This window comes from Python bivittatus, unplaced genomic scaffold, assembly GCF_059951505.1.
Source record: "Python bivittatus isolate LINGU-HERP-01145 unplaced genomic scaffold, Pbiv_v1 ctg000220_np1212, whole genome shotgun sequence".
Taxonomy (NCBI): Eukaryota; Metazoa; Chordata; class Lepidosauria; order Squamata; family Pythonidae; genus Python; species Python bivittatus.
Genome location: NW_028277048.1, coordinates 36,614,527 through 36,640,207, shown reverse-complemented (window position 1 = coordinate 36,640,207; position 25,681 = coordinate 36,614,527). Strand labels below are relative to the sequence as shown.

The following is a 25,681-nucleotide window of genomic DNA, read 5'->3' as shown; positions in this document are numbered from 1 at the left end:
AGCCTTGTCATGCAAATCTGCACTCCAAGCTGTGTGACAAGCCAAATCCATCCGTTTATGATGTGTTATAGAACCGACATTTCTTCTCTTGGGCCCTTTAAATTCGTAAACCGTAGGCAGGTTGAAGTTCATGCATACCTAGGAAGAAGAAACCTTTGACAAATCTGCCAATCATTTTTTTGGTGCCTGGGTGTGCTACCAGGTTTACAGATCTCTAGGGTAGAGCTGAGATCAGAACTGGTGATTTGGCAAAATCCATTGGCAACATCAACGATTGTTACAATTGACCATGCAATAAACTCTCCCTTTTTCTCCTACAGGTGAACGGATCCTGGCCAGTGGCTCAGTGCAGCTTCCTCGTTTTACACTGCTGGAGTCAGGAAGCCTCCTCATCAGCCCTGCACGGATCTCAGATGCTGGCAGTTATACTTGCCTGGCTACTAACTCGCGTGGAGTTGACGAAGCATCTGCAGAGCTTATTGTCTGGGGTAAAATTCTCCCCTTTGCCCTCTTATTAGCTTCCCACTTCTTTCCCTTGGCAGCCCCCAAGCATCCCCCCAAACACATTTTGTTTTGTTTTTTAATCTCCGAGAGTCCTCAAGAATGCATTGCCCAAATTTTACAGCAAACCACCCAATAACTCCAGAATTATTTCCCAATTATTTTTACAAGAAACTAAGGAAAATTGAAATGCTAAGCCTCCCATAGGCTTAGTGCACTTTTAAAGTTAAAAATCCCCTCCAAAAGAAGACAAAAATAGGTTGCTGATGGGGGAGGGTGATCAAAAGCCCTACTTTCCTTGTTGATGTGGAGTAGCATAATAATAATCACTGCTTTGCTCACCACAGTTTTCAGCAGTCAGGGCGGGGTGGGGGTGGGGAGAGAGTATCCTGGTATAGCAGAGTTGCCCACCTTGGCCTTCACTTGTTCAGTAAGCATCTGGCCCAGGAACAATCCCTGGTGCAGAGATGTCATGCGTAGTCTGTCTCTCAGGCCAATTTCTTAATGGCCTATTGGTGCAATCCTATAAATGCAGCATGTCATAAGAAATCAGATGATAAGTCTGATCCCACAATGGCATGTTATGGGAACTATCAACACTATTTTCCCATTAAGGTGTAATGCAGCAAAGCACAGGAGTGGTACAATCTGAAGTTCAGTGGCCCTTGTGGATTGTGTCTTATTTGTTTGTGAGAGCATCTCCATCACTTTTCAAAACTGGTTTTAACGTTGTCTAAGAAAGCAATTGTCATTAGGTCTACCCTACTTCTGGTTGAGGTGAATCAGTTCCCCCTGCTGGCCTTAAAAGGAACAATATGCTCTAGAAATCTATTTATTTTGTTTGTCTGTTTGTTTGTTCTTATCCTGCCTCTTGTTCTGACTATAACATCCTATATGAAATATGAATTTAGACTAGCTCAGATGCTGAATTACCATATAAAATGCATCCTGTATTAACTCTCCCCACATTCCCTTTTGCAGATCGGGGTAGTTAATCTTGTGTCTGCCAAACATTTTGAACTTCAGCTCCCATCAGCCTCAGTCAGAATAATTGGCAGGGAACTGTGAGAGCTACCGTGCAAAATATCTGGGACACTTGCTTATTCCTCCCCTCAGTGTATCCTGTAGGCAAGTACAAAGCTCACATTCAATGAAAAAGCCTCCTTTGTGATAACATTTAAGTGATGGGGATTTCAGACTGGCTGGATTAAGCAGCGTGACTGATCAAGTCAGCTGCTTCATCAGGCAGTTGACCTCCCCTCTCTGTGCTGAGAGCACACAGTTACCAAGGAGTCAGATAGGAAGTGGCCATTTTCATTGTCCTTCCAGTTGCCATTAAGGAGGCTAGGAGGCTGTCACTTCCTAACATGGTTCCACGCCAGTGGAGGAAAAAAAACCTTAAAAATCAGCTGTGATCTGAACAGAGCCAACAGCTTCATGGACAGAGTCATGGGTGCCTTTCCCATCCCACGTCCCTTTCTGCCCCTTGTTTACTCACTATTTGCCCAAAGGCTGGATAACGAAAAGAAAAAAGAATTCCGAGCCAGAATGCCTAGAAAAGCCCTTTTCTTTCAAGGCTGTTCTAAAAGCATCTTTTTTTAGCAGCTGGACAGAAAGGGGTAACTCCCCCATCTCTATTCTCAACATTGCTGACTGACAGGAGTTAGTCAACTCCCTCTGTCCTGCCCTTCACTGGGTTTAGCTGTTTGCACACAACAACTCCTCACTGGGTCCAGTTAGGTGTGACCGAATGAACAGGGTCACCTTGCATGTAGGAAGAAATAGAAATGAATGAATGAACGTTGCTTGGCTGGAACCAAGGATCCAGTGTGATTGTAGCAAGAGGGGTGTTTTCCCTTGTTCTACCAATTTAAATTTAATGCTTGGGTACATGATATTTGCGCTAGTGGCTTTACCATAGCTTGGGTTTCACCAGATGATATCTGTGAAGCAGTCTGGAGAGAGGAATAGCTGCAGCAAAAGATTAAACTAAGGCTCCTTTTATTTTATGCATTCAAAACAACCTGGTTCAGGGATTTTTGTTTGTTTTTGTTTAGTCATTGCAATTATGACATAACAGATCTGGCTTTGGGGCCTCTTCCTCCTCCTAGTCTTTCAGGAAGTTTGCTGTTATTACTGGAATTTAGCACTCAGGGTGTTGAGCCCTGATTTGATACAGGAACCATGTCCGTTGCCCTATCCCATTTCGATTTGTGTTCTGTGTCCACATGTTTTCTGTCTCTTTGTGTTGGCAGCCCGGACTCGCATCACCAACCCACCTCAGGATCAAAGTGTCATCAAAGGCACTAAGGCTTCCATGACCTGTGGAGTAACGCATGACCCCAATGTGATAGTTCGGTAGGTGACCATTTCTCATTTGTGTTAAGATGAAGGAAAAATGAAGAAAGAAATCAGTGCCAAGTGAGAACTACCCACTTTTAGAATACTAGTTGAGGATTCTAAAAAACAAAGCAAAAAAACAGCTGAATGTACTCATACCTTAAGTTTCCAAACTTCTTGGTAAGAAAAAGAAATATTCAGCTTAGAAGCAATGCTAAATTTCAGTTTGAACTATCAGTGTTTTGCTCAGGAGCATATAAACTAGGCTAATAATATATTTGCTTGGATTTCTCTTGATAGAAAGGAATTGTTTATCGACCTCAGCTCACCTGGCCACTGTACCTTTCTTTATACACATTAGGCCCCTTGAAAGGGGACACTTTCTGGCCATCTCTGCAGTCTGAGAACAATCAGGACTTCCATTTATCTAAAATGCTTTTCTAAGATTAATTTTGGAGTATTGCGCTATGACAAAGGAAGGAATCTTCTAGCCACTTCTTTATGTGTTTCAAGATCATCTACTGAGAAACATAATGCAAAATACATACATGCAAATTCACAGGCCTATATTGCCACCTGGTGCTTAGCTTAGTGTTGATGCTGAGACAAATTATTGTGTTCTTCTGTTGGGTGAAGGAAGAACCTCTTCAGGAAGATCTCCTTTCCTTCTTTGTAGAGGGTACTGGCCAGGCTGCCAGGTCTACCTGAGTTCACACTTCGGGTTAAGCCAAAATATGGTTTTGTTTTAGCTTAGCATGGTGTGAACCCAGTTAATATGGTTATAGCTTAGAGCAAGATGTGAACTCAACCAATTGTGGTTTATTTAACAAATTAACAAATTAAGGTTAAACAAATATGTAGACCCATTTGTGAACAATATATTACCTTGTAAGAATCCATACTAAGAGATAACCAACATGCATAAATATCCACAGGTGGGGGGGCAGGTTTATATCGCATACTAATACTAGATGAGCAGTCCACCACCTGCAAAAAAAAGCTGGAGTACTCTAGAAAATAGTTTAGACAGGAAGGGTTCCAGAGAATTAGATAGATACAGTCATATTTGAGAGGTGATCAGCTTCTAGTTCTTTGGAATCTGACTTAGGGTATCGGGACTCACGGATTCCAATAGCAATCTGGATAGGCAAGGAATAGTTGGCAGGGGAGGAACCCTTATCACCATGCCCTATTTTTTTCTCCTTAGGTACATGTGGGAGAAGGATGGCACAACCGTGAACATAGAGAGTGTGCCACGCATGCGTCTGGATAGCACGGGCACTTTGCACATTGCCCAGACCTGGTCAGGGGACATTGGCACCTACACATGTCGGGTGGTATCTGCTGGAGGCAATGACTCTTACAGTGCCCACCTGCGTGTCCGGTAAGGCTACCCTTCCACAGCACAGGTAGAGAATCTAAAATTCCAGGGCTGTGTGTGCTCCCCAAAAGTCTTGCATGTAGCTACCAGAGACCCCCCCAAAGTTACCTAATTTTAGTACGAGGGAGGGTCTCTCTAGAGGGAGAGAACTATTATATACAACATTAAGAGGGATCATATTAAATGTGTTTTAACTAATTTTAAATGTAAATGAAATCACTATGTTTTGGAATATGGCCTCAAGCACGCCACTCAGAAGCCAAGTGCAGCTCTCAGGCAATGAAAGTGGTGCACTACTGTCCTAAAAATGAGGAACCAACATATTCTGATGCATGGATGAACCAGAAACTGGCTAAAGTGTGAGTGAGGCTGCCAGAAGAGATGACCAAAAGTATTCCAGTACAATGCATTCATTTTTACTTTAATCTTGCAAGAATACCATAGCTATAAGTCAAGTACAGATAGCATACTCTTCTGACCTCTTGAAATCACCATAATGTTTACTTCCTTGTGAGCCATTTTGCAACTCCTAGTTAGACTCAAATCCCAAATTTCTCACACCATGAACCATGCTGGCTGGGGAATTCTGGGAGTTGAAGTCCACACATCTTAAAGTTGCCAAGGTTGAGAAACTTTGGTCTATATTATTCATTGTCTAAATCATACTTTCTATTATTGATGTGCATGTCTGCAGTGTGGTAGCACACTGCATTGAAGCAACTTCCATACTGCAAACTTGAATATTAATAGCACTTGGTACATGTGAATGAGCATAGGTCATTCCGATCTGAAAACCCTGATAGTTGCTGCCATAGAAATGACACAGCACTGTTGGTTGGAAAAATCAAGTGTCTCTAAATATCTCTGGAACACTTCATGCTCCCTGCTATTTCTCAAGAAACCACTGACCCACTGCATTAACACTGCGATTAAGCAGGGCATTTGCTCCTGGCTCCTCTGAAACGCCCGGAATGGTAGCCAGTCTAGCCTTATTAACATATGGTGGTTTGGAAGTCTCTTTCGACATGGTTTCTCCTTCCCAATGAATGGCCCTCTATGTTCATGACTCTCTGTTACAGCAGTTTCTAAAATAGGTTCTTCTACCATTATCTTCATCAGGCAGCTCCCACATGCACCAGAAAACCCCATTGCCAGGCTGAGTGTTGTAGAGAAACGTGCCATCAACCTGACATGGACCAAGCCCTTTGACGGAAACAGCCCGCTGCTGCGTTACATCCTTGAGGTCTCCGAAAATAGTAAGGCATTGCACCATCTTCCTCCCCTACAGAGTACAACTTGTACAGTTGTACAGTTGCCAGGTACAACTTGCCCATGGTCCTGTGGCAGGCAAAACTGGACCGTCCCTTCTCAAAAGTGATGGGAGAAAGCCTGGGTGGGAGTGCAACAAAATGGGTGTTTTGGGAGTCCTAATTTCCTGGAGGACCTCTCGTCTAGAGTGCAAAAGCTTTTCTCACGTAACAGTTTGTGGCTTCTTCTTTTAAGTGGTCATATGTTCTCAAGACATCATCATAGTCTAAGAACATTGCTTGTGCTCATTGCTGCTGTTACGCTTACCCAGAAGTACAGGGCTACCTTGTGTTGATCAGGCTGCTTTCCTTTACTCCCGGCAAAACCCTGAGATTGTTATTTCTTCCTTGATCAAACTTGTGCAGCTTCTTCTTATAGCAGCGATCTTTTGGATGCAGCCAGGAGCAGAACTGGATCCTGGGTTTTAAGTGACTGGGATACTTTATAACCTTGAAGCTAGACTAGTAGGCTTGGAATTTGCTCTGCAAGTACTGGATCATTCTGGACAAAATTTGGTCCATGGGACCCCTACATAAAAGAACCTGCAGAGGGACCAGATGTGAACAATTTTTCTTTTAAAGATGTGTGGCATCCACTGTATTGCCCTAATTCTTCCCAAATAACTTTCTCCAGGATTACTCCTTACATTTCTTTTCTCTCTCTCTCTCTCTTTCTGCTTTCCAGATGCTCCCTGGACAGTTCTTATGGCCAGTGTGGATCCTGAAGTAAATTCAGTGCTGGTGAGAGGATTAGTTCCTGCCCGCTCATACCAGTTCCGCCTATGTGCTGTTAATGATGTGGGCAAAGGCCAGTTCAGCAAGGACACTGAGAGGTGAGGTGCCCATATCTTACATGGACAGCTGCAGATGTATTCACTTGCATGAGTGGAGGGGCTGATAGGATTGGAAAAAGGGATAAACTGGAAATATATCTCTGCTAGGTTTTATTTTGTAGGGGAGGAAGCCAGACATAATGTGTGTAGGTGAGCGTTGTCCTGGCTCACATTTATGTATAGAGATACTTGTGGCTGCACCAGGGAACCTGTTATTACTCATATTTAATGATGATGCAGAAGGGGGAATATGGTCACGTGACATGCTAAGACAACAAGACTTGGATTATTATCAACAGTACATCCCAGTATTGTGTGGTATGGACATAGAGCTTAGCACAACCAGATAACTGCTCTCTTTATATTAAGATGGGGTTAAAGAGTATTTATGTGAGCAAATGTTTGCACCATTTAATATGGCTCATGCATGCGCAAGACAGTATTTAGGACATGCCATGATATGGCTGAGATTAGCTTTGTTCAGGAAGGATTAGCTAACGAAGGTGTGATGTTAAGCCAAACTCTGAGCCAGCTTTGAAACATGCCTCCTACGTTTTGTCCCTTATGTTAGGTTGTCCCTTCCTGAGGAACCCCCCACGGCACCCCCACAAAATGTCATTGCCAGTGGCCGCACAAACCAGTCCATTATGATCCAATGGCAGCCACCACCAGAAAACCACCAGAATGGCATTCTCAAGGGATACATCATTAGGTAGGTAGATATTAACATGGGAGTGGCTACATCATCAGGGGAGATTAATCCTCAGAAGCTTTTTTAATCTTTTATTGATGGGTGCAAAATTGGAAAAGCAGTGGGTGCCCACTGGGCTTAACTGTTCCTACTGATGATATTATTGATTCAGTTGTGATACTTTCCCTATTGGTCTTTTCCCAGATTTTGCCTGGCTGGTCTGCCAGTTGGCTACCAGTTCAGGAACATTACCAATGCTGATGTCAATAATCTGCTACTTGAGGACTTGATCATTTGGACTAACTATGAGATTGAAGTGGCTGCCTACAACAGTGCTGGATTGGGTGTCTACAGTGCCAAAGTCACAGAATGGACTCTCCAGGGTGGTAAGTTGTGATATAAAATCATTTGTGGTTCCAAAGCCATGGAACATTGGAAGGGAGTTGTAATGGGCTTAAGAAGGCCGGAACACAACACGCTGAAGGTTCAGACTACAGAAGGCAGTAGACGAATCCCTTTACATCTCAGTCAAGTTTTGTTCCCGTAGCCTTGATTCTGAGTGTAAAGCTGATGAACATAAAATGGGAGATAGGGGTGCACAACCTCACAGATGATGCTGAGATGCTTCCTTTTAATTTCTCCTTTCACAGTTCCCACTGTGTCTCCGGGTAATGTACAGGCTGAGGCCACCAATTCCACCACCATTCGCTTCACCTGGAACCCTCCTAGCCCCCAGTTTGTTAATGGCATCAACCAGGGCTACAAGGTAAGAAGCACTTCAGGAGGGGGAGAAGGCCATTTACTTCTAAGACATTTAGAGCTATAGCCAACACCTGTGACAAGTCCTACTTCCTAACTGGACACCCACCATATGTGTTGGGACTGCTGGGTAGAAATTCTGGGAGTTGCAATCTCAACACATGTGGAGCATGAGTTTGGGGAAGGCTGGACTAACTCAAAAAACTTCCTGGCTGCTTAAGAAATTAGGTAGACATGTTGAAAGTTTCAGGGCAAAAGTTTATGGAATTAAATGGAAACATGGACTATAATTTTGAGACCAGTAAGTGGATAGTTACTTTTGTTCGAGGAAAACTAAGTGAGACAGAATTAAGATAAGATAGTTCAGGTGACTGCACCAGAGTTGCCATTCTGCCTCTTGCCCCCAAGTGCTAACAGCATCTATAGTCGTCATTCTCTCATTATCTGGAAACTATATAACCTACTGTCTCCCAGCCAGGCACTCCTGCTGTTTTCTGCCTGTACTTCTTGATGGGAGTCAATAGAGTTACCTAGCTTTCTGGTTTCTTTTCATTAACAGTTTTAGTAGCATTAATCATGGCACAGAGTTGTTCCTGAGTCAACTAATGATTTTGTCTTGTCTGTAAATATCATCCAATGGGATCTTCTTGCCCTACTAGTCACAGTGTAATTTACAAATGGTACAGAATCTGACCCTTCTTCTCCTTGAACAGTAATATGAGAACCATAACAATAAGCAGATCCAACTTTCCCTCACTCTCCAAGCAACCGCAGAGAAGTGAGTAGGTCTGATAAAATACGTATGTCTTTGCTTCTGGTCTTTTTTCTATCATCCCAGAGCTAGCTATAAAAGACCAATTTAATTATATGATTCCTCCTTAGCAGTGTTAAATGGACATCTCTTATACAAACTAACTGTCTTCATGGCTGCTACTTTACTGTATATATTATAGGAAGCTAGTGCACCCATGTGCTCCAAAATGAAATGGCAACTTGGTTTTCAAAATGAAAAATTTTTTTTTTTTGGTCACTGCTTTTCTTGAGGAAGCTCCTTGTCTAAGGTAATAGACAGAATAGCCAATAGACAGACTACAGTTAGTGGTACTTAAACTCTCACTGCATATGAAACTGGAGAATCCTCTTAGTTTACAGTCATTTGATAATCAGCTCCTTTAAAATAAGACCTTTCTTAGTTCTTCTTTAATTAAAAATCTGTTTTCATGGCTTCAAGCTTATCTGTTAAAATATATTTACAAAAAGATAATACTTGTATGGAAGACTTGACTTGTGTACTTAATTCTGAATTGTAATTAATTCAGATTTGCATTAATTAAATTGAATTTAAATAATTAAAACTTGCTTCTTAATCTACTCCAGAGGAGTTTGAAAATTTAATTGCTGCCAAATGAGATAACCAACGTTAAGAAGGATACTTAACATACTTATTAAATGCCACTTAGTATTTTTGATTAGTATTTTGGAGGCCTAATTAGTATCTAATTAACTTGCTATAGGCTATCTTGCACTCTGCCAATTAAGCACCCAAACATTCTTGCATGGAACACCATCACAAAGTAGTTGATTGTGCATTGTTATCAGCATCAGTTAATCGGGCAGCCTGTGTGGGATATTATTTTGGAACGATAAGTACACATACTTATTAAAACTCAACTGTTTTTTTCATAATTGATATTTAAGCAACTTCCAAATAAAAAAAAAAGTCATCTTTGTGGGCCTGTAAAAATCAGCCATCTACCTAACCACTCTCCAATGTTTTTAAAAAGCTTCTTCTGGTAGTTGTTGTAAACAACCATTAAAGACATAGTTTTCTGTCTTGTCCTATGCTTGGCAGTCCTTCATTCATCTGAAAAATATCTTCCTTTATGCCTATTTTATGGACAAAATGACTGATTTTTTCTAAAAAATCATTTTCTTCCAGGCTACATATCCAAGAAGAGAACACTCTGGCTTCTTTACCATTTATGAGGCTCTTCCAAAAAAGCAAAATAAGGATTGATGATCTCCAACAAGCAATTATCTGAAATTCGGTTACTTCTGGAGCATATTCCAGAGGTTGAGGGACCCAGCAGCTATAGCACTTTTCAGACATCCCATGGAAGACAGAGACAGAGTTCCAATATTAGAAGGGAAATTAAGCTCCCTTCCCCATTGAGCTCATACGAGCTTTCAGTATCAGTTCCCTTGCATATCAGTGAAACTCCTATCTAGGAAAGGACCAAGAAAAGTTGTGGGAAGAGCGGTAGGTGTAGGTGGGTTGGTGTGAATCCAGTAGTTTCAAAGTTCTCTGAGGTCTTGAACATAACTCACAGAGTTGGAGGTTTTTCCTTTCTCAGAGTTGTCATATAACATCATCCTCCCACAACAAGGAAGTAAAGGGTCATTGAAATGCCTCTCTTTCACTCTGCCAAATTTATGTCAGCAGGGATTCTGATTCTTCAGCAATTATCCCTCTTTGGGGGGATGTCATAGTGCCCATTGCTTTGAAGGAAGTTGTAGTCAGGCCTGCATTAAATAAACTAAATTTAAAGCTCATGTTTTGGTATAATTACTGTCCAGCTTCTAATATTCCAGTCTTGAACAAGTGTACTATATCTGATCAATCCCTGGATGGTACAGATTATTTAGGAGTTTTTTGACTGCAGCTTTAAGCTACTGGACTCCTGTGTGTATACCAGCTAGAAATGGAACTGCCTTTAGAATCCCTTTCTAGATTTCAGCCCTTTCCTCCACTTTGGCCATGATGGTGATCTGATATTTTCTCTGGACCACCTTTTCCATGGAGTTTGATTAGTGGATACCTCTTCCACTTTACCCCTTCTGGCCTGATTAAAAACAAAAAAATCACAGTACCATTTTTTTCTGTCACTTGGGCTAGAAGTGGAAAGTGGCTGAACTCTGGTCAATTTCATCTGGTTAAAAAAAGAATGAAGGTAGATCCTTTTCATTGTTCCACTGTTCCAGCTATTTAAAAAAGCCAAACCAACCAACCCTGGCTTCTTATTGTTTCATCAATGAACTTGTGAAAAAACAAAAGACAGGTCCACGATTTCACTGTTTCAACAATGAACTTGTTTTTTAAAAAAGGCTGTGGAGATGAGTGACAACCAGTCACCAGAAGGGAGGGGTTATACCTGCCACAGCACACAGTAGCCAGTTGGAGCGAAGATGTTGCCTATAATGAAAGGGGGCACAAGTGAGCCGGTCAGCAATAGTCGAGCTGATAGAAGTTGGAAAACATTACTTTTGATATGTGGGAGAAAGGGACAGGCAGAAGGTGTCTTCCCAGTGAGCTGGGAATGTGTAGAGGGTGACATACTGCAATGCTGTCCTCAAGAAATGGTCAAAGGCTGGACTGTGCTCAGCTACACTGATAACGTGGATCAGTCTTGGTTTGGGTCCAGAATTCTTGGAAGACTGCCTTTACTCATTTTTGATCTACCCATGCTGTAAAATCAATTTCAGAATCTTTAGTTGTATATCTTCTTGAAGAGGCAATTAGGGTAATGAAGATGAAAGGACAGGGCTTCCACTAGAACTCTAGCTAGCTGATGCCTATAAGTCTTCAAACTGATCATAAAGACTCATGTGTTGACCTCAACCTGAAGAAAGACATTATTATTGTTGTTGATTGCACACTCAGGCAGATGCTTAGACTGGATCTGGCATTTTTATCCACCTATCGAGTCCTTCCCAAGGACCTGGGATAGGCAGATGTTATTCTGTGATGGTTTGATGGTGTTAAAGGTACAGTGGGGCAAAAAAGTATTTAGTCAGCCACCAATTGTGCAAGTTCTCCCACTTAAAAAGATGAGAGAGGCCTGTAATTTTCATCACAGGTATACCTCAACTATGAGAGACAAAATGGGGAAAAAAATCCAGAAAATCACATTGTCTGATTTTTAAAGAATTTATTTGCAAATCATGGTGGAAAATAAGTATTTGGTCAATATCAAAAGTTCATCTCAATACTTTGTTATATATCCTTTGTTGGCAATGACAGAGGTCAAACGTGTTCTGTAAGTCTTTACAAGGTTTTCACACACTGTTGCTGGTATTTTGGCCCATTCCTCCATGCAGATCTCCTCTAGAACAGTGATGTTTTGGGGCTGTCGCTGGGCAACACTGACTTTCAACTCCCTCCAAAGGTTTTCCATGGGGTTGAGATCTGGAGACTGGCTAGGCCACTCCAGGACCTTGAAATGCTTCTTACGAAGCCACTCCTTCGTTGCCCAGGCGGTGTGTTTGGGATCATTGTCATGCTAAAAGACCCAGCCACGTTTCATCTTCAGTGCCCTTGCTGATGGAAGGAGGTGTTCACTCAAAATCTCACGATACATGGCCCCATTCATTCTTTCCTTTACATGGATCAGTCGTCCTGGTCCCTTTGCAGACAAACAGCCCCAAAGCATGATGTTTCCACCCCCATGCTTCACAGTAGGTATGGTGTTCTTTGGATGCAACTCAGCATTCTCTCTCGTCCAAACACAATGAGTTGAGTTTAGACCAAAACATTCTACTTTGGTTTCATCTGACCATATGACATTCTCCCAATCCTCTTCTGGATCATCCAAATGCTCTCTAGCAAACTTCAGACAGGCCCAGACATGTACTGGCTTAAGCAGGGGGACACATCTGGCACTGCAGGATTTGAGTCCCTGGCAGCGTAGTGTGTTACTGATGGTAGCCTTTGTTACTTTGGTCCCAGCTCTCTGCAGGTCATTCACTAGGTCCCCCCATGTGGTTCTGGGATTTTTGCTCACCATTCTTGTGATCATTTTGACCCCACAGGGTGAGATCTTGCATAGAGCCCCAGATCAAGGGAGATTATCAGTGGTCTTGTATGTCTTCCATTTTCTAATTATTGCTCCCACAGTTGATTTCTTCACACCAAGCTGCTTGCCTATTGCAGATTCAGTCTTCCCAGCCTGGTGCAGATCTACAGTTTTGTTTCTGGTGTCCTTCAACAGCTCTTTGGTCTTGGCCATAGTGGAGTTTGGAGTGTGACTGTTTGAGGCTGTGGACAGGTGTCTTTTATACTGATAACAAGGTCAAACAGGTGCCATTACTACAGGTAACGAGTGGAGGACAGAGGAGCCTCTTAAAGAAGTAGTTACAGGTCTGTGACAGCCAGACATCCTGCTTGTTTGTAGGTGACCAAATACTTATTTTCCACCATGATTTGCAAATAAATTCTTTAAAAATCAGACAATGTGATTTTCTGGATTTTTTTTCTCATTTTGTCTCTCATAGTTGAGGTATACCTATGATGAAAATTACAGGCCTCTCTCATCTTTTTAAGTGGGAGAACTTGCACAATTGGTGGCTGACTGAATACTTTTTTGCTCCACTGTATGTTGCAGGATATAAGCTGTTCCAAGTAAAGCTGCCTTTTGCAATTGACCGATGGTGATTTTGTCAATGCCGATGGTGATTTTGTCAATGCTGATGGTCTTCAAGTGGTGCTCCACATGTTTTGGGATTGCACCCAAGGTGCCTATTACTATTTATACTATCTTTGCTTTCTTTTGCCACAGTCATTCTATTTCTATTTGCAGGTCTTTATATTTTGTGATATTCTCCAGTTCTTTCTCTTCTATTCTGCTGTCTCCAGGTATTGCAATGTCGACTATACAAAGTGGACCCAGAGCACTATAGAATTCAAACAGACAAGCACCTGCCGCATAACACCCCAGACTTATCCATAGTTGATAAGAAAGACAAAAAAGTCTGGATAGTGGACATTGCAATATTTGTTATTGTTATTGTTGGTCACACAGTCAGCCAGATGTTTAGACTGGATTTGGCATTTTTATCCACCTATTGAGTCCTTCCCAAGGACCTGGGATAGGCAGATGTTATTCTGTGATGGTTTGACGGTGTTAAAGGTATGTCGCAGGATATAAGCTGTTCCAAGTAAAGCTGCCTTTTGCAATTGGCTGATGGTGATTTTGTCAATGCTGATGGTATTCAAGTGGTGCTCCAGATGTTTTGGGATTGCACCTAAGGCGCCTATTACTATTGGTACTATCTTGGCTTTTTTGCCATAGTCATTCAGCTTCTATTTTCAGGTCTTTATATTTTGTGATTTTCTCCAGTTCTTTCTCTTCTATTCTGCTGTCTCCAGGTATCGCAGTGTACTGTTATTGTTATTATTATTATTTAGATTTGCTAAGACCGCCCAACTCCAAGAAGGTAGCTGATAAATCTTTTAAACAGCAGATATGGTTGCTGGTAAGACTTCTAGGCATTTTTGTCTTTTTTATTAGGTCATCACGTAGGGCACCCTTATGGTTTCAGTGTTCTGCAGATCTCTAAGAGAGAAAAAACCAATGAGAATTCAGCACATGCCTGATTCTCTATCCCTGCAGCACATTTCTCTGCTACAGAGAAAGAATTGGCAGTCTTTAATTCCAATGAACTTCTTTCCACATGACTCTGAAGAGACTCAGGGGAAGTAAAAAAGATCAGAGGAACAAAAAGACATAGAAGAGGATTGTTAAAATCCCACATGGCTCTCAGGCAACACTTTGACTAATAGTGCAGTAGGGATTGAGGCCAGAATCATTAAATGTATTTATGTAAATCTAGATCCAACCAAAGTTTAACAGATGGACATGTAGGTCAGCAGTCACATCCCACCTAGCTTAGAAAGCTAATACCAGGTATGTCAAGAATGAGATGATAAACCCAGACTTTACTTCAAGAACCTGATACCCGTCTGGCTGTTATCCAAGGATTTAAACACTTGTATATAGGTGAAATATTTCAGAGATGTATGTTAACTTCTTACTAGAACCGAATTAGAGCCCAGATAATAACCTGTTGTGATCAAGGATCACATTTTTTTTCCAGTTCTTTTTTTTTCAGCCTCTGAGAGCTACAGGGGGTTGGCCAAGACCTAGTGACATTAACGAAGGGATGGGGCTGGAATTTCCAGTCTTCAGTTCTTGGTGATCTGTTATGATGATCTGGAAGAGTCTGGTCGGGGGATTTTTCCTTCAATAAAAGAACCATGATAAGCATACTAGAGAGCTAAATAAAAGTTTTCTTTGTTGCTGTTATTAAGTTAAAAGTTAGCCACCAAAATCTGGGATTTGTTGCCAAATTTTGGTGGCATGATCTTGAGGAGCCTTGAGAACCATAAAAATGACCAGTCCAATTTCTTAGAAATACACCTAAATGCTTTTTCCAGTATCTGTATGTCTGTTTCAGTATTCTTTAAACTTATAGTCAAAATCCCAAGAAGACATTACCTATCAGAAACTATATTAGTCAGCTCTTGTGTTGGCAGAGGAAAGACAAGGGAGGATCATAAGGAGTGCATCATATGGTGTTCTACCAATGATGTAATCATCCATTACAGAAGATGCATCATGGTGCACTGCCTGTCAGTTTTTTCACACTAGTGCTGCATAACTAGCTGCTCTTCAGGCCAGCCTACAGAATGGGTCATCATACTAGGCAAGGGGAAGAACACTGTCTGCAGAATAATTCTGAGGCTATACAGCCAGTCCAGTATATTTTGCAGGTCAGAAGAGAAAGTTAACAGCAGTGTTCCAACCATCTGCTCACAAGAGCTTAATAGGAAGCATGAAGAAGTATGGAAGCTTTATTTAGGATCTTTCAGTCCTACCAGGTAGAAACTAGTGCCATGTACAGTAGCTCAGGACTACTTTTATTGTAACATTCCAGTAACAGAATCTTGCAAGTCTGAATGTGTTTCCCTCTCCCTCATTTTATCTTTGTGTGAACCAGGGAGGGGCTTGTCTGAGACATTTACTCGAACTAATTTCTTGGCCCCAGCTTATCTGACCATTGCCATGGTAGCAGCTCTTCCTCCTGTCCTTCAAGGCCATTCCCTATGCCCTCTACAGGATCTGAACTACCTAAAAGTTATATCTAAGATTGTAGTCTATGGGGTCTATATCTAAATCTGCTATCTAAGACTAAATTTTCACACACTTATTCCAGTGTAATTCTACTGCACTATGGGCTTTTCCTCATCCTTCAAAATTGTGCCATCCTTGATATGGGAAAAAAGTATGCCCGTGCTGCCTCCACAGGGTTCTTCTTACCACATTTCCAAAACAAAGTAGCCATACTGTTGCTCCCACATGAAGGGGTGTGTGCGTGCGCGCGCTATTGCTGTTGGGGAAGCACAGAGCTAATGGCAGGTGCAGCAGAAGGGTGAGGAGATGAGCAGGCAAAGCAGCCACACTCGGCAGGGGAGAAAGGTTAGAGTTGGGGAGGAGGAAGATTAGCCTCAGTAGTTCCTAAAATTTATTTTCCTTCCATATGTTTCAGCTCCTTAGTTTTGCCTCTCCCCACCCCCTCCATTTTCTCCATTTTTTCCCTCTTTTTTCCTTGTGTCCAATTCACTGTGTCATTCCCTTAAAGGGAAAAAAATGTTCTTTTTTCACATTTTAAAACAAACCACACTTCTCTTTTTTATTGTTGTTGTTGTTTTACAAAGCAATAATGAGGACTCTCTAGGAAGGCAGGGCATCGTTCTTCTCTGGAACAGTGCAGGCACTCACACTCTCACACTTCTACATGGACCTGAGAACAGAGGCGCCAGTTTCTGCTGCTGCTGCTCTTGGGGCATAGCCTAGAGGTGCAGGCAGGTGCATCAAAGGAAGCAAACCAGGGAAGGTGAAGGTTCAGTGTTCAGCAGGGGGAAGAGGCAGGCAGGCTGGAGAGGAGTGCAAGGTAGACAGGGATCACCTGATAGAAATAGCCACCTCATGGAATATCTTCTAGAAGGTTACAATTCCCACCTGAGCCTAAAAATAGAAGAATAGAAAACTTTGGTTGCCAGGAAAGCTCTGGTCTCTCTGGCAGCTGATGCAGAAATGGCCGTGGAAACACAGAGCTCAGCAGCCAGATGTGAGGGAGCAGCCCTGCAGTGGGACAGTTGGAGCCCTGCAGGCCACCAACCTCCATCAGGCTCTCCCGCTATGTGAATTAGAGGTTCACGTGGGAGATTGTATTGCATTTTCTGATGGAAAACACCTCTTTCCTGCCTGATCACTTTGATTCTGTGTCAGCCCTGTGAGGCAGACCAGATCAGGAAACCAACACCACAGGAAGACAAGAACTATACTTTATAGAGGTAGGCTATAATAACAGAATCGTAAGTCTTATGTTTTATCTTCTTTCCTTCTTATACCTCACTGAGTCAGGGAGGAGCCAGACTGAGTCTCTTCCTAACATTATCTCCTTTCCTAGGGTTTAAAGAAAGCTTCTGCCCTTGTTTCTATAAAGGCTTCTGAATATTCTCTTCAGGGCCATCTCCGTGGCTCTGTACAGCCTGAGCAGCAGGCTGGTACCAAGATGGAAGTTTTGTGGCAAGGATATGTCCTCAACAAATTGTTAACCTTTCATCTCAGTGCCAGGGCAAGGAGAGTGTGTGGATGAGGCCTATATCCCAAAGCAGTTACCCACATAGCAGGTAACTTCAAGATTTCAATTATTCCAAGATTCTGGGATCTAATGTATTGCTGGCTTAAGACAATAAAGATATGGAAACCAATGGCTATTGCATGCCCAGTTAATTAAAAGCATATGTAGTAAGCCTGTTGAGATCAATGCACTAGCGCTTATATCTTAAGTTGCAATGATAAAATAGCAAGCTGGGTTAGAGAATGTAAATTTAAGAATGAATTACATCTTTCTAACTTTAGTTTCCCTGATTCTGTAATTTTTATGTCTTTTATCCCTGAATTAGGGCATAGACAATAAGCGAGTGAGTTTCACTGACAGTTTTATTTGGGCATTTGTTGTAACAACTGGTTGCAGGGGACAGTTTAAAGACAAAGAACAACATGATTCTTTGTCTTTCTTTAAAACACACACACACACACACACAATCCTCTTCAGAACTATATTTTCCAAGGCGTACTGAATTTGCTGTTTTAATCCACTCTACCAGACTCTGTGTGCATGAAGCAAATCTTTGTTCTACTAAAGTGTGCAGGGAAGATAAACCAGAAAAATGACCACCATATCCAATATTTGCTCAACCTAGAAGAGGAAAGAAAACACCCAAACTTGCAAAGTACCAGTTTTGCAGACCCTGCATTGATTATCAATTGGTTCACAGGTCCAAAGTTAAGGTGCTGGTTTTGACCTATAAAGCCCTTAATGTTTTTGCACATGGATACGTTCTCTAAACAATGTTGACCTGCCTGTCAGATCTATCAGGGAGAAACTGCTGCAAATCCATACTTTCGGGAGCTTTGGGAGACTGAGGCAAGAAGGCACTGCTTTTCTGCTACAGTACAACATTGTGGATCAGCATCCCTGTAGAAATCAGATTAGCTCCCTCTGTGCTGGTTTTTAAAAAGTTCTTAAAGGCCAAGCCATTTCGGAGAGCTTTCTCCTGATGTGATGTGATGTTGCCATCTTTTTATTTTCTTCATGTTCTCATATAGGGCTGGTTTTGCATTGTATTCTTCTATTCTCTTGATTGTGTTGCGAAAGGGAGGGAGGGAGGGCTAGCAAAAAAATAGCAAGCATCTCCAGTACTCATTAATCAACGGTTGTTTCAGTAGCTATGCTGCCTAGAATAATATACATGCTAGTTGGAATACCAGTGTTTAGATGATAGATGATGATGGATGGATGGATGGATGGATGGATGGATGGATGGATGGATGGATGGATGGATGGATGGATGGATGGATCAATCCATAGGCCACCACTGAATGAAAAAAACCAGTGAAGGATGACAGACCTCTACAGGTCTTCCTGCATCACCTTTACTAAGTATGTTTCTCTGCAAGAATACCTTATATTATGGACTGATTGTGTAGAAAATAAAATAACATCCCCATATAAGATCTCAAAAGTGTTTAAACTTGATGAAAAAAAAATGTTCTAATTCTACCCTTCTTAGTTTTCACTTAATTAAGTAGCACCGTTTGCCATTCTTTGCCACTTCCTAAATAAACTTTATTTCTGATTTAATTTTTCACTGGCAGGTTCAATTACTCATTTGCTGTATTCATGCAACATACTTACCCAGATTAATCTGATCAAAACATGATTATATTCATTTTCTCTCAGCTAATTGCCTGGGAACCAATACAAGAAGAAGATATGACTGTGGTGACAGTGCGGCCTAACTTCCAAGACAATATCCATGTTGGTTATATCTCAGGTCTCAAGAAATTCACAGAATATTTCACATCAGTGCTGTGTTTCACCACACCAGGCGATGGACCTCGCAGCCCACCACAGCTGGTGCGCACCCATGAGGACGGTACGGCCATTCCCTTTGGAGCTGGGCAAGGCACAGCTCTTGGATTGATTCCTGTATGTCCATTAAACTGTGGGTCCACACTCCCCTTACACACTAGGCAACATGTGTTAAGCACCCTCTACCATTGCAGAAATCTGTGTTGTTGCCTCAGTTGCATGGTCTAGCTTTTCATTGCTGAAACTGCAATAACTCTCTGCAGGCCCTGATACTTACTGCAGTTACTTACTGCAGTTGAACTTGCATCCAATCCCAAAGAGGGTTTAAATGTGTTCCTCTAGGAAGTCAGGGACAATAGTTTACCTTTTTGAAGAATTCATAGAATGGTTGTTCTATTGTAATTTTCTGGCTGGTGGGATTCTTTGTTTGGCTAGTTCCGGGTCCAGTGGGACACCTCAGCTTCAGTGAGATCCTAGACACATCTTTGAAGGTCAGCTGGCAAGAGCCCTTGGAAAAGAATGGCATCCTAACAGGTAAGACATACTTCCAGATAAAGAGGCTCATGCTTGAGGCTTTAATTATGTTTTGGTAAACTTCTGCACAGGTGATTAGTGTATCATCCAGGATATGTTCTCATCAGCAAAAGATAATGAACTAGTCAGAAGAGTTACCAGCTGGAGACTATATAGAGTTCAGCTCTGGGCCCCTCCACAATGTAGCTTCCGTGCCAATCCAGAGTCTGCACCATGTCCATCTGTCCCCAGAATGTCGTGGGCTTCTGTAGCACACCTGCACCTGGGACGTTTAACCTCTTACTCAGGTGTGGCACAGGAGAAAACCTCTGCAGCATTAACACCTAAGCTGTTGGGTGGGTGACTGCACATTGCAAGGAGCTTTTATTTAGTTCACTCTTCTCCCCGCTCAGCTGAAAACAAGGCACCAGACTTCATTTAAAGTGCTGAAGTAGACGTTAAGTCACCATGGAGCCTTGCCAACATTCACTTGGGTTAAACCGAACAGGATGCCATTTTATTTCCTCTCCCCATGAAAAGAAACATGGAGATCAAGCACAAGAACAAGAGACAGGGCATTTGCTAGGTCCTGATTTTTGTGGTTCCGTTATCCATGTTTAGGATAGCAATGACGAGGTAGAATAAAAATGTTTCTGAGGATGTAGAGGATAAAATTAGTGGCCGTATGGAAATTTTCATGCAGAAATATTTTGGGAACCAGGCTTATATCTACTTCTTGGAAATTCATGTAGCTTCCCTCCCTGCTTGTAGTAAATAGATTTTAAAGATTTTAGTGAGTTATTTAGGCTTCTTCTGTTTGCATCCTGGCTATGCATGCAAGATGTGTAGTGCTGTGTATCTATGTACATTTTGGGTTCTTTTAGGCTACCGAATCTCCTGGGAGGAATACAACCGCACAAACACACGTGTTACACACTACCTCCCCAATGTCACCCTGGAATATCGTGTTACTGGCCTCACTGCTCTGACTACCTATACTATTGAAGTGGCAGCCATGACATCCAAGGGACAAGGACAGGTTTCTTCTTCTACCATTTCTTCTGGGGTTCCCCCAGGTAAGCTTAATTTGTTGGTCTTGCTGCAACAATTAGCAGCCTATCACAAGGGTTACCGGGGATCACGGTCTCTGCCCTTTAGTTCAGAATGGAAATTCTGACAAGAGGACGCACAGCACAGGGGACCATTCTTTGTTTACAGCCAATGAATGGATGCAGTTGACAGGAACTTGTGACAGAAATTACTAAATAGGTGGGTGTATATACAAATGCATTACAAGCCCAATAATAAGTACAGAGAGAAACCGATCAATCCAGATATTTCAAGTTATAAGGAAAATTACACCAGAAGAGAATACAGTTCAAGTAATGATTTAGTGAAAAGTATAGTTGCCCAAATTCTTCTCATATTTTGTCAGTGTGTATTTGTGAGGAAAGGGAATGTTTTGACAAATGTCAGGTTTACCTCTCTTTTAGTTAAGGCGTTTGATTTCTTTTTCAGAAAAGGGGAGAAGTGATAGCAGGAAAGCCATTCTCCTCCTCCCACCCTTTCCCTACTCCCCGCCCCCCGGCATATTTTTGGACATCTGTCCAAAAGATAAAATACTTTTCCTTTATGCAAAAAGTTGGGACTTTTGACTCAGGGTAGTTATTCTAAACAGCAATCCTATATCTGGTCTGTATACTAGCGATATAAATCTTGCAACCAGGTAACCTGTCTTGCCTCGGAGGCTGTAGGTGCCTGCTGTGAAAATTACTGAGACTAATATCTTGTTGTCCAAGACACTGAATGTGCAGATCTGATTTGAGTGCTCAGAACTGACTGAGCTGTTTTCAGGAAGATTTCCCTAACCCGAACTCTTAACCATGCCTTTGAGGAGCATCAGTTTGGAACACTAGCCAAACAGAAACCTTAGACCATGAATCTTCAGAGCTCCAAATGCAACTCCAGGGCACGTTAGACAAGGAAGACATCATTACAAACCGCAATGAATCTTAATAAGGGGACACTTTTTTTTCAGTATATTTCTGCTGCTGTGCATAACAAACCTTAGCAAAGAACAAACCTTATCTAAGGTATTATGTTCTTCCCATTATGAAGGATGAGTCTTCCACTTGCCTTTTCTTACCTTCATGCACAGTTTTGAAGGTTCATTTTCTCAAACAGATAATATTCCATATCTGATTTAATTCAGTTTGTCTGACTGAACTTTGACTTTGTCAATCTCAATTAATTTCAATATTTGTTCTTTTCAGTAATTCAATTAATTCAAGTGTGTGCTTCATTCATTCAGGCACATAACATGCCCGTCACAATCTGACAACAAGCTACTACTCTCAAGCTTCAGCATTATTAAATTAACAAACACCAAAGTAATGAATATGAAATTACAGACAACACTGTCAGCTCCCCTGGTGACCTTCATGAGATGAAAGTTTTGAATCTGATGAATATTCAAATCACTTTAGATATTTGTTTGAAGCCTGTGCCAATATCAAGCCTGTGCCAAGTAGGTGGCAGTCCTATAATGCATCATTAATAAGCCACCATGTCAGTCACCAAAAGCTGTGTGTTGTTTATTCCTGTTTCTTGTTTGTGGGCTGAGGTTGGGGTCATTTAGCTTATCTGCTGCTGGCAGGCCTTGATACTTGGGGAGCAAACAACACAAAATACACATGTCATGAAACTCATAGGCTCCAATGCTTTGGAGTGACACAAAAGCTTTAACAAGCTGTAGACAGATGCTGCTTTCATGCTCCTATGCATTCCAAAGAACCTCTTCCAAACTGAATCTAAAGCACTGCACAGCCCTAATAAACACCCATTGGGTACTTTTTTCTATGGAACTGCAGGAGGAAGAGAAGGATGCTTAATCCTTCCAGCTGGATCAGACCAAAGGCCTAGATACTCCTGGATTCATTTTCCACAATGACTAGCCAGGTGCTCTGTGGAAACACACAAGCGAGAGATGAGGGCAATGACAACCTCCCACTCTGGTTCCTTAGCTATTGTTAAGGAGATGCTAGCTGTTTTTAGTTCTACAGAAATCATAGTAGTTAAGTTCTTGACTTAACTACTAAGAGCCTTCTTCTTCCCTGGCAGGAATAAATACTTCTTCTCTGACTCTTCTTGGCTCAAAGTTGCCTCCTCTTGAACCTACTTATTCTTAGAAAATGGTTTTGTTACTCATAAGTATAAGCCCAAATTTAATTAGATTCTGTGAAATGATCTAAAGTGATGCATATTGCTTTTTTATAGCATGGACACTGGATGCCAAAAGCTATTTGTATGACTTCTCAGCTTCCCTAACATCTTAGGTCACCTTTAGCGAAGGAGGCATTTCCTCGAAGCCCAGGGTTTTTAGGAAATAATGTTCTATAGCCTCTTCACATTTAATTTATTTTTGTTTTACTGTAAGAATTTGAATGCCACCTGATTCACCAGACTCTAGATTTAGAATTGCCCTTGTTTAAGTTTCTGTATCTAAGACATCAGTGAATATTGTAATAAGAGATCAATCTTTAGATGTGGCAAGTATTTACACAAGAGCTAAACTGTTTATCTATCCCACCCCACCCTACCCCACCCTGCCCACTTGAGCAAAAACATATTTGATTATCTGAAACTGATGGAGATTTCATCTTTAAATTGTAGTGTGCAGCGTATGTAGCTTGCTGGATCTATGTTTATTGTCTTCTTTTTACCTTAAAGACTCTTTTGGAATAGTGCATTTCAGTCTTCCCTCTTACTGTCCTTACCAGATTGCATGTTGGTCCTGTTGTATCTTTTAGATTAGTTCAGCCCTCCTCATCCTGGTATCTTCGAAATGGACTGGCCTTTAATTTCCATTAGCCAGGTTGATACGGAAGACTATGCTGGCTAATGATGACAGAAGTAGAAAGCCATCCATTTGGTGGGCACCAGAGTGGAGAAGACATGACTAGTCAGGTAAATTGTCAGTACAGACATTGGGCAAGATGCCATTTTTGTGGTGTATATAGAATAGCTGGGTCAACGTGCATTGTCTATGGCAGTGTTTCTTAACCTTGGCCACTTGAAGATGTGTGGACTTCAATTCCCCAGAATGGCTGGCTGGGGAATTCTGGGAGTTGAAGTCCACACATCTTCAAATAGCCAAGGTTGAGAAACACTGGTCTATGGTATGGCTAAATGAGTTCCATGTTCTCTGCTTTCCCTTGTTCACAGAACTTCCTGGGGCCCCAACTAACTTGGGCATCTCCAACATTGGTCCCCGCTCAGTCACACTTCAGTTTCGTCCTGGTTATGATGGCAAGACTTCCATTTCCAGGTGGCAGGTAGAGGTTCAGGTAAGGCAGGTCTCATTTGTTGGTAAAAAAAGCAGTGGAAGCTGTTTGTTTCGTCCCGTTTATGGCCCTCCATCCAGCTTTGTATGAAAGTTAAAGAAGCTTCCCTATAATTGCACTTTATGTAAACTTTTTGACATGAAATTCAGTCTCAAATCAGAATAAGACACACACACACACACACCACAACCACCTGCATGCTTTTATTCTGCTCAATTTCAAAAAACGTAGATCAACCAAATACTGCAGTGGCTAAGGACAAGAACAAAGAAAAAAGTATGACTATTTGGGAATTAGAATATCTAAGAAACAGTAAATAGAAGATATCAGATAATAGGAGCAATAGACATCATGGTATATGATTCATAATTGTACTATACAACCTCAAGATTTCATATTTATATAGGAATCTTATCCAGAAATAGTCACCTCTAAAATATTTCTAGCAGCAAATCTGTTTGAAAATGAGCAATCCTTTTGAAATCTCTTTTTTTAATAATAACTTTATTAAATTTTTGAATACAAAAAGATAAAAACTAACGAGCTAGAAATCAAGAAGAATAGAAAAGAAAGGGAGAGGGAAAAAAGCAAAAGTAAAGTAAAGAAAAAGAAGGAAACAGAAATACAGAAAAAGAATGACTTCCAACTTCTTTTACAACAGATATAAGTAAAACATACATTAAACTCTTACTCTAAGATTTCAACTTAACATCCATTTTTTCTATAATCTATTAATTTTACTAATGATCAAATCCATATATCATAATTTCATTTTTTCTGTTTCCTGCAAAAAGTCCAAAAGGGGTTTTCAATTAGCTTTAAAATTAGCCAATGTCTTTCATCTAATCAAATCTGTCAATTTCGCCATCTCAGCTAGGTCCATCAACTTTACAATCCATTCTTCCATTGTAGGTAATACTGAATCTTTCCATCTTTGAGCATATAAAAGCCTTGCTGCAGTTACCATATATAAAAACAAAATTTCATGAGATTTTTCCAATTGTTTGTCCATCAGCCCCAAAAGAAATATCTCTGGTTTCGATTGTATATTAAACTTCAAAAATCTTCTGAATTAGTATGTGTATTTGAGTTCAAAATTTTTTAGCTTTATTACATGTCCACCAACAATGATAAAAAGTCTCTTCTTGTTGCTCACAATTCCAACATATATTTGAAGTTCCCGTATACATTTTTGACAATCTTTCCAGTGACAAATACCATTGCTACATCATTTTATAAAAATTCTTTTTAAGATTATAACATAATGTAAATTTTAGCCCCTTCATCCACATATTTTCCCATTGTTCCAACCATATATTATATCCAAAATGTTTTACCCATTTTATTATACAATCCTTAACTTGTTCATCCTCTGTCTCAAATCTCAATAGAAGTTTATACATTTTAACAATAAGAGGTTCATCATTAGTACATAACTCACTTTCAAATACAGTTTTGTCACATTCAAAACCATAAGTTTTTTTATCAACTTTAAATCTTTCTACTAATTGTACATATGAAAACTAGTGGCACGTATATCCTTCTGATATCAAATCTTCTCTTGATTTTATTTTAACTTCTCCCTGAAGAAACAATCCTGAAATCTCAATGACTAAGTGAAAGCAAAGATAGCAGGGAGGTCCAATGTATTGCATAAAGAGCTCTTAAATACAATTTATTCAATTTATTCTTCTCTTTTTTGTGCGCGTGTACTAAATGACTCCATGTGTGTACATTTTTCCTGCTTAAAGACCACCAACAACATAATAACAGAATAATAACAAATAATGAGA

General features: G+C 41.0%; 1 protein-coding gene across 7 annotated transcripts in view; it reads left to right on the top strand.

The window, feature by feature from the left end:
* Nucleotides 1–25,681, top strand: part of SDK2 (sidekick cell adhesion molecule 2) — a 365,800-nt gene that overhangs the window by 293,312 nt on the left and 46,807 nt on the right. For all 7 annotated transcript variants that reach the window (XM_088138347.1, XM_088138346.1, XM_088138350.1 and 4 more), the window contains 12 exons: nt 321–488; nt 2,757–2,859; nt 4,049–4,225; nt 5,342–5,478; nt 6,215–6,362; nt 6,934–7,074; nt 7,258–7,439; nt 7,704–7,819; nt 18,901–19,096; nt 19,468–19,566; nt 20,430–20,621; nt 23,770–23,891. In XM_088138347.1, the coding sequence (XP_087994473.1) occupies nt 321–488; nt 2,757–2,859; nt 4,049–4,225; nt 5,342–5,478; nt 6,215–6,362; nt 6,934–7,074; nt 7,258–7,439; nt 7,704–7,819; nt 18,901–19,096; nt 19,468–19,566; nt 20,430–20,621; nt 23,770–23,891 (1,781 nt within the window). The remainder of the gene's footprint in view (nt 1–320; nt 489–2,756; nt 2,860–4,048; nt 4,226–5,341; nt 5,479–6,214; nt 6,363–6,933; nt 7,075–7,257; nt 7,440–7,703; nt 7,820–18,900; nt 19,097–19,467; nt 19,567–20,429; nt 20,622–23,769; nt 23,892–25,681) is intronic.